The 17,014-nt window shown below is 33.3% G+C and overlaps 3 protein-coding genes across 10 annotated transcripts in view; all 3 read right to left on the reverse strand.

Annotated features, from left to right (window-relative positions):
- Positions 1–1,001, reverse strand: part of LOC113510851 (heterogeneous nuclear ribonucleoprotein 27C) — a 38,310-nt gene extending 37,309 nt beyond the window's left edge. For all 8 annotated transcript variants that reach the window (XM_052896397.1, XM_052896394.1, XM_052896396.1 and 5 more), the window contains exon 1: positions 852–1,001. In XM_052896397.1, the coding sequence (XP_052752357.1) occupies positions 852–889 (38 nt within the window). In that variant the 5' untranslated portion in view covers positions 890–1,001. The remainder of the gene's footprint in view (positions 1–851) is intronic.
- A 2,209-nt stretch (positions 1,002–3,210) lies between these two features.
- LOC113510849 (arrestin domain-containing protein 5-like) lies at positions 3,211–8,527 on the reverse strand. Its single transcript, XM_052896264.1, has 7 exons — positions 8,366–8,527; positions 8,074–8,241; positions 7,311–7,445; positions 5,836–6,035; positions 4,749–4,916; positions 3,843–4,025; positions 3,211–3,559 (listed from the first exon to the last, which is right to left on the reverse strand). The coding sequence occupies exons 2-7, from the start codon at positions 8,189–8,191 to the stop codon at positions 3,464–3,466; spliced, it is 900 nt and encodes a 299-aa protein (XP_052752224.1). The 5' UTR covers positions 8,192–8,241; positions 8,366–8,527; the 3' UTR covers positions 3,211–3,463.
- Positions 8,528–9,822: 1,295 nt separating this feature from the next.
- LOC113510848 (protein groucho-like) overlaps positions 9,823–17,014 on the reverse strand; it is a 28,698-nt gene continuing 21,506 nt past the window's right edge. The window contains exon 18 of the mRNA XM_052896263.1: positions 9,823–16,414. Coding sequence (XP_052752223.1) covers positions 16,307–16,414 — 108 coding nt within the window. The 3' untranslated portion in view covers positions 9,823–16,306. The remainder of the gene's footprint in view (positions 16,415–17,014) is intronic.

A 17,014-nucleotide genomic window follows, 5' to 3' on the forward strand; every position in this document is an offset into this window, starting at 1 on the left:
AGAGTTAGTTACAACAAATTAGGGTATTGATAACGCATTCAAGGAAAAGATAAATTACTACGATACAGTAAAGTCGGGATGCGTACGCGTTCCGAAATCATCATGTTTACGTTATTACCACGCGACTACAAGTACTATGGGCATAAGTACACAATGAAATTGGCGAGGTTATGTATTCCAAAAAATGCGTTTTAAACACCTAGGCAACCATATGCAAATGAATCAGCACGTTTCGGCCGCGTCTCAGAAATGAGATCGAGCTACGCGGCACTTCGACCATCGCTCTAGTAACCTCATTAGGAAATGTTCAACAAATTTTAATGGTTCGCGGAAAATATGCCAGTTACATTGCCGTTACTCAAATTTAACGATAAGAGAAAGCTATGATTAAACCCACACAGGTTAATTTAACATATTGCGACGTTTACACATCACAATTTCGGTTTTCTACACACAGTTATATAAACTTGTTTGCAAATGTTCCTAAAAATGTTAAAATACAAAATAAAAAATGATGATAGTGCAATCATCATGGGAAAGTAATAGCTGCCATGATCGCTACGCAAGTTACACGGCGAGGCTTGGGGTCGGTGGCCGCTAGCCGGTAAGGTAAGAGGCTAATTGAACATACGCGGACTTTGCCAAAAACGGCATACACCATGTCACCTAACCAAAATCATTGAAAATTGCACATTCTAAGGCTGGAAGTCCTAATGAGTTTTGATACCTAACAAGCCTTGCTGGCTAGTCGTGAAATGCGACACACCAAGCGAACATGCAGTTTGACCTATTATAGTTGACGAATCACGAAAAACGAAAAGCTTTCCGAAAATTTATTACAACACACTCACCCCTTCTCATCATCGTCCATGTCTGGATTCATACGCATAACTTACTACTAATTAAAAATAATTATTGGCACCGGTAAGAAACCTAAACCACACAAGCACAGACCCACACGAACGATTATGGCCGAACAACCATTTCCGCTTTCTCAAAAAAAAAGTAGGGGAAAGAAGATATAGTCGCTAAACAACTTAAATATAATAACAATTGAATTCGCATTAATAAAAGTTTAGAAGCACATAAATAATTTGTAATATTTTTTATTTTATGCTATAAAGTATTTTATTTAACACTAATATTTATAATTGATAATGAAACATAAAAATGTAATAAAACTGAAGACTATTATTTGAGAACGGTACCGATAGATGGCGACAATTTGATATTCTGTGTTGCTAGATATAAAATAAATGATTGACATTATTTTTTTTTAAACTGTAATCATTTTCTTCCATATTTTTATATAATAAATAATGTTTCTGGTCATATAATTAAAAAATAAAATTTCAATGCTTTTTAAAATTATTATTTTTATAACCATTACTTCTCTTTAATCTATGTCATAAACTAAATATTAGTCAATAAAAAAAAATTCCATGTTATTTTACGGTTTAGGACTCTAGGATTTAAAGTATAAAAATACAACTGTCGATATCCAAACGACCGTTATGATTGTGCTCAACAGTAGATAAATTTTATAAAACGTTTTTTTTAATGGATGAAAATGGAATGGTTAACACGCCTACTCTATCAATATATACTGACGGGGTACCAGCGGAAGATGATAGATGAGAATGTATGCAAGTGAGTTGGCCCAACATGATGAATTCAACAAGAATTAACCATGATAACGGGAACCGCGTGAAAGTCGACCTAAGCGAATATATCGTCATAGTCATAGAATACTGACGGATCTGACAAATATTACATATAAAGATCCGTTAGTATTTCACGACTATGACGATATTGCTAGCAATGGGTCTATTAGGGGGGAAAAGGATTGTTAGTATTGGAGACTGAGAATCCCATTGCTAGCAATATACCCAACCAGGTCAACCTCCTCGCGGTTCCCTCTGGAAACTACCATGGTTAATTCCTAATGAATTCATCATGATGGCCTAACTGGCCTATTTTCATTCTTATCTATCACGCTTCACTGGTGCTACGCCAGCGTATCCCGTTAGCGCAGGCGGGGTTACCATACCATTTTCACCCATAAAAAAAGGGTCTATTAAACCTCATTACTAACAATCACTCCCCTCCCCCCCCCCCTTATAAACAGTCTTATGGCAGTAGGTATATTTCCTGTTTGGAACTGTGCAGCGGCAGATCTTGTTTTAATCCCTTTCACCTCACTTGATGACTTTTTTTTAATAGGTGATAATGGAATAGTACTCCCGCCTGCTCTAACGGTATATGCTGGCGGGGCACTAGAGAGGGATGATAGGTGACGATGAAAGCAGGTCAGTTAACCCACCGTGACGAGTTCCACTAGAATTAACCACGATTTTTGTAATAGGTCAGTTAGACTCCATTACTAACAATCCACTTTATGATATTAGGTTTCCTAATACCTAATTCTGTACTATAATTGGTGCTAGTTATTCAAATATATATTCTCATTGCTAGCAATATTTTCTGTCCTATTGAACTCCACGTAGACCTCGCCCCTGGCAGCCATCGTGCTGAATTCCTGTTATATTCACCACGATGGACTAACTGACCTGCCTTTCCATATCAAATATCATCATTCACTATTGTTCAGCCAGCGTATATTATTAGCGCAGGTGGAGTTACCATTCCATAGTCATCCATTAAAAAAAAAACATCTCTTATAGGTATCTCAGGATATTTTTTTATACAACTTAGAATGGCAAACAAACAGACCCACCTGATGGAAAGTGGTAACCGTTGCCTATAGACATGAGCAGTATCATGCACATAACAGAGTATACTGTTTCGCCCATGATATCCCCCATGCGTTGCCATTCCTGAGGACTCAGGTGTTATTCCTCTGTACCCTGTAAATTCACGCCATATCTCACCCTTCAAACCGAAACACAGCCATGCAAACACAACTGTTTCACGGTTGAAACACGAATGGGACAGAGGTGCCCAAGAAATCGACATTTGTACAGTCTCTCTCTGAAATAATGTGACTGTTATTTGCATAACTAACTCCTGTTTACATTTATATTTTACCTTCATAATCCATTAGCAGACACTGCGGGGTATAGGTTACTTCTATAAAAGTGAACTTATTAGAAGTTCACTTAATTGTTTTAAAAAATAAAGATGACGCTTCTGTCTCTTGTAGTGTGCTCTGTATTTTAATCGTCTCTCATTATGACATTCTGGATATGAAAAGTAGTGATGACTTATACTCACCATACATGTGCTCTAACTCCATTTTCATACAGAGAAAATTATTATTATTACTTCAGCCGTTAAGTGTCCACTGCTGAACATAAGCTTTCCCCATAAGGGAAGTTTTGCCAGTAGTTGCCATGCTTGGTAGGCGGGTTGGCAACCGCAGTCAGGCTCTTAGAGATGTTTTAAGAGATGTATGGAAAAAATGTGCATTAAAAAAAATTACTCAGTTTTTTTATTTATTTATTTATGTGTCAAAATCATAATGATTCACAGGTACACTCGCGAGTGTTACAGGTACCTCCTCGGACCATGTAAAATGAAATAAAAATACTACCTCCACCTGTAAATAAATATTTAATATTTTTTAACTAATATTTAAAATATCATATGAAACATATATAGCTAAATGAGAGTAAATGCGGTTTCATCACCCAGGTAAGTTCATCATCATCAGCCGTTAACAATTCACTGCTGAATATAGGTTTCCTCCTACTGGGGAGTTTAGCTAATAGTTGCCACGCTTAACAGGCGGATTGACAACCGCAGTTTAGATTTTGGTGATGTTTGAAAAATCTATTACTTATACTATGTTATAGTGGAACCTTCATATAAATACTACTTACTCTCAAAACGTATGAAATATTTATAACGTGATCCATCGTTTTGATACTGGAAGGTGTTAAACAAGGGACGTCCATACTCAATTTGATTTTCTCGTGTTTTTTACTCAACAACGTTTTATATTCAGTCTTACATACTACTTTCTCTTCATCGGCGAATGCTTCTTTTATGCTATAGTGACGTTTCTGAAATTTTTATGTTAAATTATATTTAAGTATGTTTAATATGTTGTCACCTTTAAAAGCAGTAGCTGCAGCCTGGAAAGTCTTAACACACTCAGAGAACGCTACTGTCATAAAATCATAGATGAAATATCTGATAGTATTCTATATTCGACACATTTTTTAGTTGCAACCTTAGGTGTGATAAAATAAAAATGGAATGATTTTCTTGTCTGAGGTATACGCTGGCAAGAACCAGCGAGGAATGACAGAGGAGGATGAAGTCCAGTCAGTTGTCCCATCGTAACGAATTCATTAAGAATAAACCATGATGATTTCCAGGGGGAACCGCATGGATGTCGATCTGATAGAGTAAATTGCAAGTCACTACTCGCTATTACTAATAATCCCTCCTCCTCTCGGCATTAGGAGGTGACACGATCAGGTGGCGTCCGGGGGCGCCGAGAAACATTATGAGACGTAAAAGAAGCGCGGGCCTGGTAGATCCGGCATGGGTGTTAACGCACTTGATATAGTTGAGATCGAAATGGATGATGACTTATTTTCTTATTCAGTGGAGGAACTGGGGAGGGGGGCTCAATAACAACTTGTCTGGGGTCACTAGGCCGACCCTGATTGTACCTTCTAAGAATAGTGTCATGTGAAAGATAATATATTTGTCTGTAGTTGTGTCAGATAATTATCTCAACTTTAACCTAATGATGGAATAACTTGGAACTAGCTTACTTGTATCAGAAGTATATTTACTTCGCGTATTTTAACTTTTTTCTCATTATAAAAAACAATTTCGAAAGGCACAGTCTGGTTCGATCCAAATCCTATAAATGTTTTAAAACTCAACGAAATCGCTCCTGAATTCCAAAACGTCTTCTCGAAAGTGTATGTTAATGGTTTCTGCAAAAAAATAAATTAAAAAAATACCTTTATTTTATAACACCTTGTTTCAATATTGCCATCACAAAAAAAGGATTTATCCTTACGTATGAATCATATATTGATAAAACATATATTGCTTGCTTTTTCTTCATTCTTTCAGAGACTTTTGAGTTTTATTCTTTCTTGTTCTACTAGAGTTATCAGAAGAGAGTAATTAAGTACGTAAGAGAGGTTTTTTATAATTACTGCTCTTTTCGCATTAGAAGAGCTTGCTATTACTACGCTAGCACTAGGCAGTTTGGTATAGTTTTATTTTTCTTCTCTAATACTCCTGTATTCTGATTTACGCTATGCTAATCTATCTATGCCTTTACATAGCCTTTTACTAACCTAGGAATATCTTAGGAAAGAAAGGCAGGATGAGGAATGATACCATTCCTTGTCTATTAAGTACCTATCTGTCTAAGTATTTACCAAAAATTCTTTCATTACCATCATCATTTTTATTTTCCTGTCCTTATCTTGTCTTATTCCCAATTATTTGGAGTTTAGACTCAGCGTAATATCTTCCATTTATCTCTATTCGCTGTCATGTCTGCATTCATTCTCATTGTGGGAATGAATGCATATAGCATCTTTCACACAGTCTATCCACATTTTATAAATTTTCTTTTATCCTTATACCCATCCACATTTATACTTACATTGAATACTTTCCTTAAAATAAACTTGTTTTTACTCAATAGCCAGCTGTTGAGAACACCATATGGAATTAAGTTCGCCACTTTTACAAAGTTTTATCATGTCATAAATAATATAGAAAACAAATATATAAATAAACAGGCTCTACATATCTGGTTCTGAGCACATATAACATAACTATACTGAGACAAACGGTTATTTCGAAAGTTTTTATTGCTACTAAATGTTTACCTACCAAAAATTCTGCCATGCGATTTAAATTATCTTTTCTCTGGATGACGAACGGTATAATTTCTTTAGATGTGCATCTCCCATTGGCTTGTATTTTAATATAATAAAACGTCTTTCCAATGAAACTTTTGAATGTCGCAGCCAAGTCTTCAGGCAAAGCGAAGTGAAATGGAAAATTGTAAATGTCCGGAGATATTATTTTTCCTGGAATTAGGTATTATACAGGTGAAGTAATTTAAAAAATAATTTAATCTGTTAAGCTAAACGCTTCTTGGATTATTTTTAATAGCATTTTATATTAATCTCTCTCAGAATTTTTGTCCTTTATGCACATTTGATCTATTGTACTTTAAAATTAAAATAAAATTGTAAATCTATCCGCTCCATTTGTAAGGTGTAAGTACACCGATAGCGTTGTGTGTCGTAAGAGGCGACTAAGGGAATTTAATAGTCGAAATATGGGCAGAAGTGACCCTCGTAAAACATCATTAACCCTTCTTTGCATGATTTTTTTTTATTGGTGACATAAATCAAGGTGATATAATTCATGTTCAAAATTATAGGAAAAATGGTTAACAAAATAAATTTGACAGCTATATTTTTTTTTCTGGAATGGACATTAAAAAGGTATCCAGACACGATCATCTTAAAGTAAACTTGTTCTTTTATATAATTTTTGGGCATTCAATGTTATGATGGAAATTTCCACCGTTATGCAAAGAAGGGTTAAAGCCTAACTACGGTTGCAAGCGTGGAAACTATTAAAAAACTTCCCTAAGGAGAGCCCTATTTTCAGTAGTGGATAGTTTTTTTTTTATGAATGATAATGAAATGGTAACCCTGTCTGCGCTATCGGTATACACTGGTGGGGCACCAGTGAGAGATGATAGGTGAGAATGAAAAAGCAAGTCAATTAGCCCATCGTAATGAATTCACTTGAAATTCAGCACGATTGTTTCCAGGGGGGGCCACGTGGAGGTTGACCTTTTTGGGCATATTGCTAACAATGAGACTGGTAGTGCGCATTATTAACAACCAAAGTAGTGGATAGTTAATGACTGACATGATGATGATAATAACACCCATAGTGACATACCAGTGAGGAGTAATAAGTATAGATGAAGTTCAGTTGGGCCATCATGATAAACTCATCGAGATTTAACCACGATAGCATCCAGTGCGAAGAACGCGAGACAGTCGACCTGACATACTGCTGGAAACGGGGCTGACGGTCCCCGTAACTAACAATCATCCCTTATCAAAGACAAAGACTTTTCTTATTTATAACCCCATGGGTGAACGGATTACAATGAAATATGACGCATAGACGGCAGTATACAGGCAAACGTGCTAATTTTTATTTCAATTCACATAGACTAAGCTGCAAGATATACCCTGTACTAAAAAATATTAAAGAAAACAAACAAACATACAAACTCATTTTCACATTCATGATATTAGTAATAATATAACACTTGCCAAAAGTCGCACCGAACACGTCCATTTCAATATGGAGGACCTTCCTCTTTTCTGAATATATTTTTATATATGGCATTGTAGGTTTTGGTCTTGTCCATTGCGCTTTGCTAAATCCAAATACTTGGAAACTAATGTCTGAAAAAGTAAAAATTATATAAAAACTAAAGAAGGGGAGACATTGATTAAATGCTTAGGTATAAGACCTCGTAAATGGCGATGCAAGAAGGGTAGGTATTTACGAATAGCGTCATAGTGTATTCTATAATATCCACAGCTTGTACTGTCGTTTACACCTGTCGTCTTGTATGAATTCCAAAAAATTTATAATTATGTTCCACAAAAAAATCTTAAAAACAAACTAAAATAGGTTATGTGTTAAAGATAGTTTTAAATAAAAAATATATAAAACCTACCAGAAAAAAAAAAACCCAGAGGGAGACTTTGTATAAAAGTCGTTTGCTTAAACACCTCTGTCCCATTCGTGTTTCTACCGTGAAGCAGTTGTGTTTGCATGGCTGTGTTTCGGTTTGAAGGGTGGAATATAGCGTGAATTTACTGGGTACAGAGGAATAATACCGGAGTCCTCAGGAATGGCAATACATGGGGAGTATCATGGGCGAAACAGTTCTATTATACCAATGGTATTGCTCATGTCTATAGGCGACGGTTACCACTTTTCATCAGGTGGGCCGTCAGCTTGTTTGCATAAAGTTAAATATAAAAATAAGCTAAGTTGCATAAAAAAATATAAAAAACTATATACTTTCAATTTTCCGTTTCTTATCAAACTCCAGTATTACGGATCCCGTCACTATATCACCTGCATAGAGATTCCCAGCGGACGCACTGTTTAACAACACAGAACATGTTTTCCAAGGCATAGCGCTTATTATATATATGTATATACTTAGCAACTTTTACTCAACTGGCACTTTTTCATTGTAATGTATTCGAACGTTTATAAACAATAAACAGAGGGCCTACCATGAAATGTTTTCCGAAATTTCGGATCCGAACGAAACAAAAATTTTATGCTAAAACTACATGATACGTACCATTTAAAAATATTAAAAATGCTAAAATATCGGTTCTTTGAACTTTTATGGTAGGGTTTATGACAAACAAAATTTTAAGCTCCATTTACAGGGTCGATTTCGGTAGGAACAAAAACACGAAATTGTGCCCGAAAATTCGGAATTTCATTTCATGGTAGACCACCAGTTTATCGATTGTAAGATAATGTACAATTATGTTTTATCATCGTGTAAGGACGGAGATTATCGCACGACATACTGGGTCGTCGATGTATTTATCGGAAATCACTGTGAGGAAGCGATTAATGGAAAAATTGTGCGTAGTTATATAGGCATTTTGAGAATGTTTTCCGCAACGAAAACTGTGTGTAGGAATGGTGGTAGTTCTTTTTTCGAAGGATGAACATGGAATCTTATATTTGCATATGGGGTCAAACGATCTGTTTTTTCTATTTAATGGATAATAATGGAATGGTTACCCCGGCTGCGCTAACTGTATGCACTGACGGGACATCAGTGAAAGATGAAGATAGATTTAGCAGGTCAGTTAGCCCATAGTGACAATTTCAACAATAAATCCATTACGATGGTTTCCAGAAAGAATCCCGTAGAAGTCGATCAAATAGGGTATATTGATAGCAATTCCATTGCAATATGCAGTTACACGCCTGTAATACCAAAGGTATTACGTGCGCGTTACCAACCCTGAAGAAACCTCTTTACCCCCCTTTTGAAGAACCCCATGCTGTAGTCTCTTGGGAAAACCTCGGCAGGGAGCTTTTGCCAGTAGTTGCCACGGTTAACAGGCAGATTGGCAACTGCAATTTGGCTTTGGGTGATGTTTTAAGAGGGGCGCTGCTGACCATCTCTCCACTATAAGTTTTCTTAGTCGCCTCTTACGACACTCACGGGTAAGGAAGGGGTGGCTTATTCTATGCCGGGACCTACACGGCAAACTGGGTTACTACTCTATTAGCACTCATTGAAAAAGAACAGTCTATACTAGTGGGGTACCATTCTTATAGTTTCTATTGTACAATAAATTAGCCAATACAGCAAAGCAATTGCCGAGAAATGAATTTAAAAATAAAATAAAGACATATTTTGAAGAACATCCTTTTTACAACGTGACCGAATACCTAAATGCCAATATTGAATTATAGCATTATTATTTATTTGCGTTTAACTGTAAGAAGTGTGACAATAAAAAATTTATAACTTGAAGTAATCATTATTGGTGTATAGTTACCATTATATTGGCATGTAGTAACTAATTTATAATGTTAACTATAATTCATTTGTAATTTTATTTTTATTTTATAATTTAAATCTTATTGTTATTATTTATTTTATTAATTTTAAAATTCTAATGTAAATATTGACTTGCCATTGTGTGAGGAAAACTGTTACATTGGTTAATAAAGAAATATGAATATGAATATTGGCAAGTTTAAAGGAATAATTGAAAAATGCAAATATATAGAAATAATAAATATAATTAAAAGTAATACAATTTCATTTTGCAGGAAAACAGTTAATTGCCTACAGTCAAATCCGTTGCGCAAGAATACATTACATATGGAGATTTAATATCACATTTGTAGATCATAACGCATACGAGATAAACTTAAGATTCATTGAATTGCATTTAAGTACAAAGTAGTTTTGATGTTTACATTTTATCAAAAGGTTTTTTTTTTTTTAATAGAATAGAAGATGTATAAACAATATTGTTATACTTGTATAATTTATACAAGTGAATTATATTTTGTCTCTTCCAGAAATTGGTTTTAATGGAAGATAGACTTAAATAAAAATTTATCATTCAATAATTCCTATTTAAGAGCTGCGCTTTAGTCGGTTGAGCTCTTGTCTCATACGGTTTGATTTTAAAAATTGAAAGTAAACCTTAACCCCTTTATTCATAAAAATTAAAACCTAGCAACTTATTTAAACTACTACACTGTTTTGTCACTTTTATTCAAATTAAGAATTTAGCACAAAAGAAAGAGACAATACAAGTCAATAGCTAAAGTTTATGAGAGACTTGAAGTTTTTATGAATAGAGAGGTCAGTATACATAATTATAAAGGAATAAAGACAAAACATTTGTATGATATTAAAAGTTTGAAAATTTTGTTGTTACAATTTACATGATTAGGTTTAAAAATCAAAAACAAAATTCATCTTTTCAATTACAATAATTATGGAACATTCACCAAGACAAAAATCGAGATATTTCATTATGTTACATGGCAGATACATTTTTAAGTATCTTATCAATTTTGATATAAAATAAAATTACATATTTTCATATTGTTTAAAATTCCTTTTCTGTTTTCTTAAATATCATTGATATAAAAAGAAACATAGTGTATAGACTAAAAAGTGGTTCAGTAATATTTGCAAATTGGATTATCATCCGCATTTAATAACGTGTGTAATTTTTTACATCATCATACTGTAAACTTTTATTACAATTCGACCGAAATTACGATAAAACATTTATTGTTGATATAATAATAATAATAATTTTTATTTCAGACTTTTTGGTCCATTAAATATTTATTAGTAAACAACATTTTTAAAAAACTAATGCTAGTAAATTTACATACACATACACACATACAATATATTAAGCAGTATACAGATAATCACCGCTGCACAATTCCATTGGAAATTGCGCAGCAGCGATTAACGTACACACAGTCCAGCCTGCTTGCTATCATACATATAAAAAAATGTGACAAATATTCCGAGAAGCTAGGGCACATTTTGAAATGTTAAAATGTGATCTATGTACAAACACTAGATCAAGCATTACATGACACCCTCTAAATGAGAACTGGATGGATGACAATCCTATTTGGAACAATACCAATTTTAAAATGTTTTATAATCCACTGCTTTTTTGCTAATTTATTCTCTACACGTTGTAGTAAGCTGTAGGTGACAGGATACTTGTAGAAAAAAAAAACTATTTAAAAACGTAACTTCTGAATTTAAAAATATATGTATGATAAAAGAATCAAATATAAGAAAGTATCAAACTATGATTGTTACATTGATTTCGACATAAAAAATCACAATACAGTTATCCTAGATAAATGTCAAAATACTATTTGTTAATCACATTGCAAATCACACGCACCATACTATTACGCGCAGAGAATACTTGATTAATATGTAAAGTTATAAATAACTTCTTTACTAATTCGTCAAGAATTTGAAAAAAAAAAAACACCTCATCACAGATTTAAAACCGATAATTATATATTTCACAATAAAAAAAAAGTAGTAATATCAGAAATGATAATTCGTCTAATAAATTATTTTAACAAAACAAACCACTTTCACAACAGAAATACTGTTAAAATGCAAAATGCTCTCACTTTGCCAGATAACTAAGGAACTAAGCCATGTCAGGAGCCTCCGTGCAAAACGAAAAACACTTGATACGACAGAGAGGGCGCCACCCTCACACGAGTAGTTTCGTTAAGGAACTCAGTACAAATTGTTATATTTTTAGAACTTATTTAAGAAGAAGCGGAACTTTGAGTCACATGGCGAGTAGTTCGGAAGTAAATATAGAACAAACTAGTTTGATAATAAAATTAAAGTTCAGTGCGTAGAGCGCTTCTCTCCTTTGAAATCTAGAAGTCGAGTGGGGCCGATAGTATTCCTCCAATTGTGCTTAGGAAGTGCGCACCAGAGTTGTCTCAGGTTCTCACGCGTTTCTCTTGGCTCTGTTACTTATCAAGTATAGAGTCCCAATGTTTTTGACATGACATGACGATTTTTTAATAGTCGTAGCCTTCAATACCGTACTTTTAACCCAATATTTTAATTTGAATGAATGAGTATACTTTATTTGCATTATACAATATAGGAAATAAACAAGACAATTTACAAACATAACGATACAATTGTATAAGTACAGTAAGGCGGTCTTATTGCTGAGAGCAATCTTTTCAAGACAACCTTAAGGGTAATGGACTGATTGTTGTACAAGTAGGTATAATAGTGCTTTATAATTAAAAAAGCATTTTTTGCAGATTAAAAATATATAAATTTGATAATTTAGCAAAATAATTATTTAATGGAACATTATAAGTTTAAATTATAATAGTTTTAATTTGTCATGTAATTAAATCTATTTTGAAATGAGTTAACATTAGTCCTTACAATAAAAAATTCTCTATGATATCAAACTAAAATAGGCAAGTTTAGAGGAACAGCGTCTCAGAATTGAGTACAATGCTATATGTAAGGCAAGTTAGTACAAATACGTATTTTATTGGAGAAATAATAAAATTAAATCAACATCGCCATCTAGCGACAATCTAATGTTGGTATTATGGGATATTAAAATATAAAAAAAAAATCATAAATAGGTATATGTTACCGATGTTTATGCTATCCAATCTGTTGCAAGTTTGTTAAGCAATTGTGCTAAAGCATATCAACTTCTGTACTGTACAGTCAAGTCATAAATATTGGTAATTACCTAAATTCGGAGAATATTCATTCTATCTCTTTCGCTCGCACATATGACGTGGACATTATGATAACTTTTTATTCTAATTCGTGTAAGTAAAGCTGCTATCTCGCAGCTTACCAATATTTATGACAGCTAGGCATATATTAAAAAAAATTTGCTCATAATCCCTAAGCAAAATCCAGACCGCATATCGTCAGTGAAGTTCTAACATTGCGTAACTCATTTTTTGGCAGTTTTGACATTTTGATACCATTCAATGGATAAATATGAGGTGCTTTCTTTCATTAAATCAGAAACGAGATATCTAAATAGAGACGCTGCATATTTCAATACAAGTAACATTGTGTAAATAAACTACCAAGTCAACATTACGTAAGTTAGTCAGTCAGCATATAGATTCGTAACCTACAGTCGTCTGTAGGATTTACTTATGGTAAAGGTAATAATTCGGCCGGTGATCGGTCCTCCCTCGAATTGGGGACCGGTAGACAGCAGAGGTCGCCAGTTCGGGGGCCGACCACATACTCATTTGTTGCAGTATCCGGCCGTAGTACCTTCCTTATGCTCCTGAAATATTGCGTCTAAACTGCGCCCACCATGTACCCTCTTGTATAGGCATTCTGTCACCTGTATCCAATAGCGAGGACGAGATGCCTTAAAAACTGTACCGCATGCCATAAAAAAAGATAAATATTTACGTTATTTAGTGGTGTGCCAATAATAATTTATAGAATTCAGGAACTCTAAGAAATGGGCCAAATTTATTGCGAAATTATTAAACACATGAAAGGAGAAAAGTGTGTTGGATAAGAGATAAGAAGCAAATGAAAAATTCTAAGTGCTCCAGTACCTTGTCCAGTACGAAATATGGAACCACGTAGTAAATCTACGTTTTGTACTAAGTCTAAAGTTCGTGGTTATTCAAGCTTGACTGACGATAAAAAGCAGAACATATTTTCTAAGTTCTGGAATGATATGGCAGGAAATGAAAGAAGATAGTTGGTATATTGTCTCGCTTTTTTTTTGCGAGAAAAAGTTAAAAACAAGAAATTTTAGAAGAATTTATAGCAAACAATGCTTCCCAGGCAATTTTTGTTGGACAAATTAAGGTGCAGACATTTTTAAAGACTTTACATTTGAAGTCATCTATTATATATGCGTATTTACCAAATACTTTTAAAAATGACGGAGTACTGAGGTGACAAACATAAAAAAAAATACAACCACTGAAGACCCCTTCTCCCACCGCCCTTTTTTCGATTTGTTTGTTGATTGTAAATAAAACATCTATTTGAGTATGTAGCCAATTCTGTCTGACTTTGAAACACGATGTAAATATAAGTAATTTTTAAACAGCAGTGCAGAAGTCACGCTAATATCTTATTAGTGAAAGATTTTTATAAAAATGGCCTAAACGGCCACGGTTTCTTTAATAAATTGATTTCAAATACTTTTTCCTAATAATATATACCTCAAATACATCCGACTTTAATTTGAAACAGTTTTTTTGTTCTCTTGTAGACTCTTTTGACATACGTACTATTAGAACTTCACTGACGCTTTTCATATATTGTTACGTTTGAATTGTTCAATTTGCGTCTAACTCTACGCGCCATGTTAAATTCCGCATCCACGTAAATTAGTGGCGTAATAAAAATAACACCTCTCTTTTCAAGTAATTCGTCTCTTTCAAATTACGGTCGAAGAAAGAGACGCACTAGCACTTCAATAGCTAATAGATTAGTTAGATATTTTTTATAAATAAGAAGGCTAATTCATTACTAAACCAAATTCATGAACATTACCCCTTACTCCGTTGTACTAAAGATCAAAATCGAATAAAAAAAAATATTCTAGGACACAATTCTTTTTACCGCCTCATTTAATTAACACTAATCTAGAATCAGGTAAAACAACATCATCATTCGTCCCCCATAATTATTATTATTTCTTTGCTGAAAATATTTCATAAATTTGAAGATATGTATTGATATTTATACAAATTGTCTTATAGGATTATTTATTCTGTAGGCATGAATCGAACTGTCCAACGACCCCATAAATTATAATAAAATCTCAGTCTGCAGACCAATCATAATATGCTTATGATCCGAGTCTAATTATATAATTATATATATATATATATATATATATATATATATATATATATATATATATATATATACTAAAATGGACCGACAATAACTGAAACTTAAAAACAAAAAATAATAATAAAAATGCTTTTCGATTTCATTATAAAAATATACAATAACACTAATAATATTATGTTTAACGTTGCAACATTGATCTATATCATTACAATTACACATATACCATAGAGTTTGGGTTGACTGACGAAATTTGCAATTGTTACAAAATGCAATTAAATTTGTACATTTCGTAATTCAATGAAAATGAAATAAATAATTAAATTCATTGGAATGTTATTGTAAATGTGTATAAAAAAGAAATACCTTATTGTACTTCCTTATATTATTTCCTTTTAATATACATGGTAACACTCATTAAATTATAGTGCTTTTAAAATATGACATCACTTCCTTTAATTTGTTACATATTATATAAATACATGATATGTATATGAAATTATTATAATTAGCTGTTAGATGTTGGATCCGCGTTTCCACTCAAATATTTGTCAATTTACATATTAAAATCATTTAGGTTTTTTTTCTTCTACATTTTAATGCAATACAATTTAATAAGAGTTATCCTATATGTCCATTTGAAGTATAAATATAAAATATAGATAAATATCTACAAAAACATACTTTTCAATTTTATATGTGTATAAAAATACTTAAAGTATTTTTACACTTAAACTAGTACCTTTCATACTTTACCATGCGGTTCTCTTATTAAAAAAAAAATTGTTTTTGCTGACTGTAAGATATTAAAACGAAATTTAATCCAGTGGATCTAAAAGCATGAAATTGTGGTCAGAAATTAACTAAGAAGAGACTTAGTAAGTACTAAGAAGAGATCTTTAAAATTTCATCCACTGAGTGAATTAAATAAGGAATCATATTTTACATAGACATATTTATATAGAGTAAAAATAAAGGACTCAACTTGGAAATTGTAAGTTTCCTCCTGTGACGAGTCGAATTGCCTTTATTTTTTTGCCTTGCTTATCTTTATTCATCTAACAGTCCATGATACCCGTTAGTGTAAATCAATAACAGAAACATCGTTTTTTTTTATACCACTGAGGTGGCAAACAAGCATACGGCCTACCTGATGGTAAGCAGTTGTTATCATTCAATTATCATTAATTAAAATGAAACATGTTGTTTCATGCAAAAATGCACGGACAAACTATCTACGGTGAGAATCATGAGAAACGTTAATACGTTACAATTTCCGTCAGTCAATCAACTCGTGCGTATAAAACGATTCCCGCCTCACTGGGCCTCCTGTACATTTATTGCAAATTCAGTTCAATAGAGCACTTCGTAAACTGTCGCCTTTTTATCACCGCTGCCGGTCACAATGAACTTATCGTCCGCCGATATATCACAACTGAGCACCGATGATGACTCTTTTGACTGTAAACAAATAATTATAACATTTTAAAAACGGAACATATCTATTTGAAATACGTTTTACCAGTTGGAAATTTATTTTATTTATTTAAACTTTATTGCACCATTTATAAAATAATAAACACATTTAACTGTAATAAGAAGTGATACAAAAGGCGGCCTTATCGCTAAGCGATCTCTTCCAGACAACCTTTGGGTAGAGAACATTGAGAAAAGAAAGAAAAACAGAAATTGTGCAAATCTCCTGGGTAACTCGATCACATTGAGGGGGGGGGGGAGTGATTATATGCAATGCGGACTACCAGTTTCATTACTAACAATCTACTCTATCGGGTCGACCTTCACATGTCCACCCTGGAAACCATCGCGTTGAATTCCAGACGTATTCATCACGACGGGCTAACTGACCTTTTCATTCTCACCTATTATCTCTCAATGGTGCTCCACCAACGTATACCGTTAGCGCAGACGGGGTTACCATTCCATTATCATCTATTAAAAAAAAGACGACAGCACAAATAGGCATATTCATATATACAAGTGTTTAAATTCTTGAAGGCAGTGAAATAAACCACTACACGCAAGCAAGCAAGCAAGCACTGC

This window comes from Galleria mellonella, unplaced genomic scaffold, assembly GCF_026898425.1.
Source record: "Galleria mellonella isolate WM207_F2 unplaced genomic scaffold, CSIRO_AGI_GalMel_v1 utg32, whole genome shotgun sequence".
Classification (NCBI taxonomy): Eukaryota; Metazoa; Arthropoda; class Insecta; order Lepidoptera; family Pyralidae; genus Galleria; species Galleria mellonella.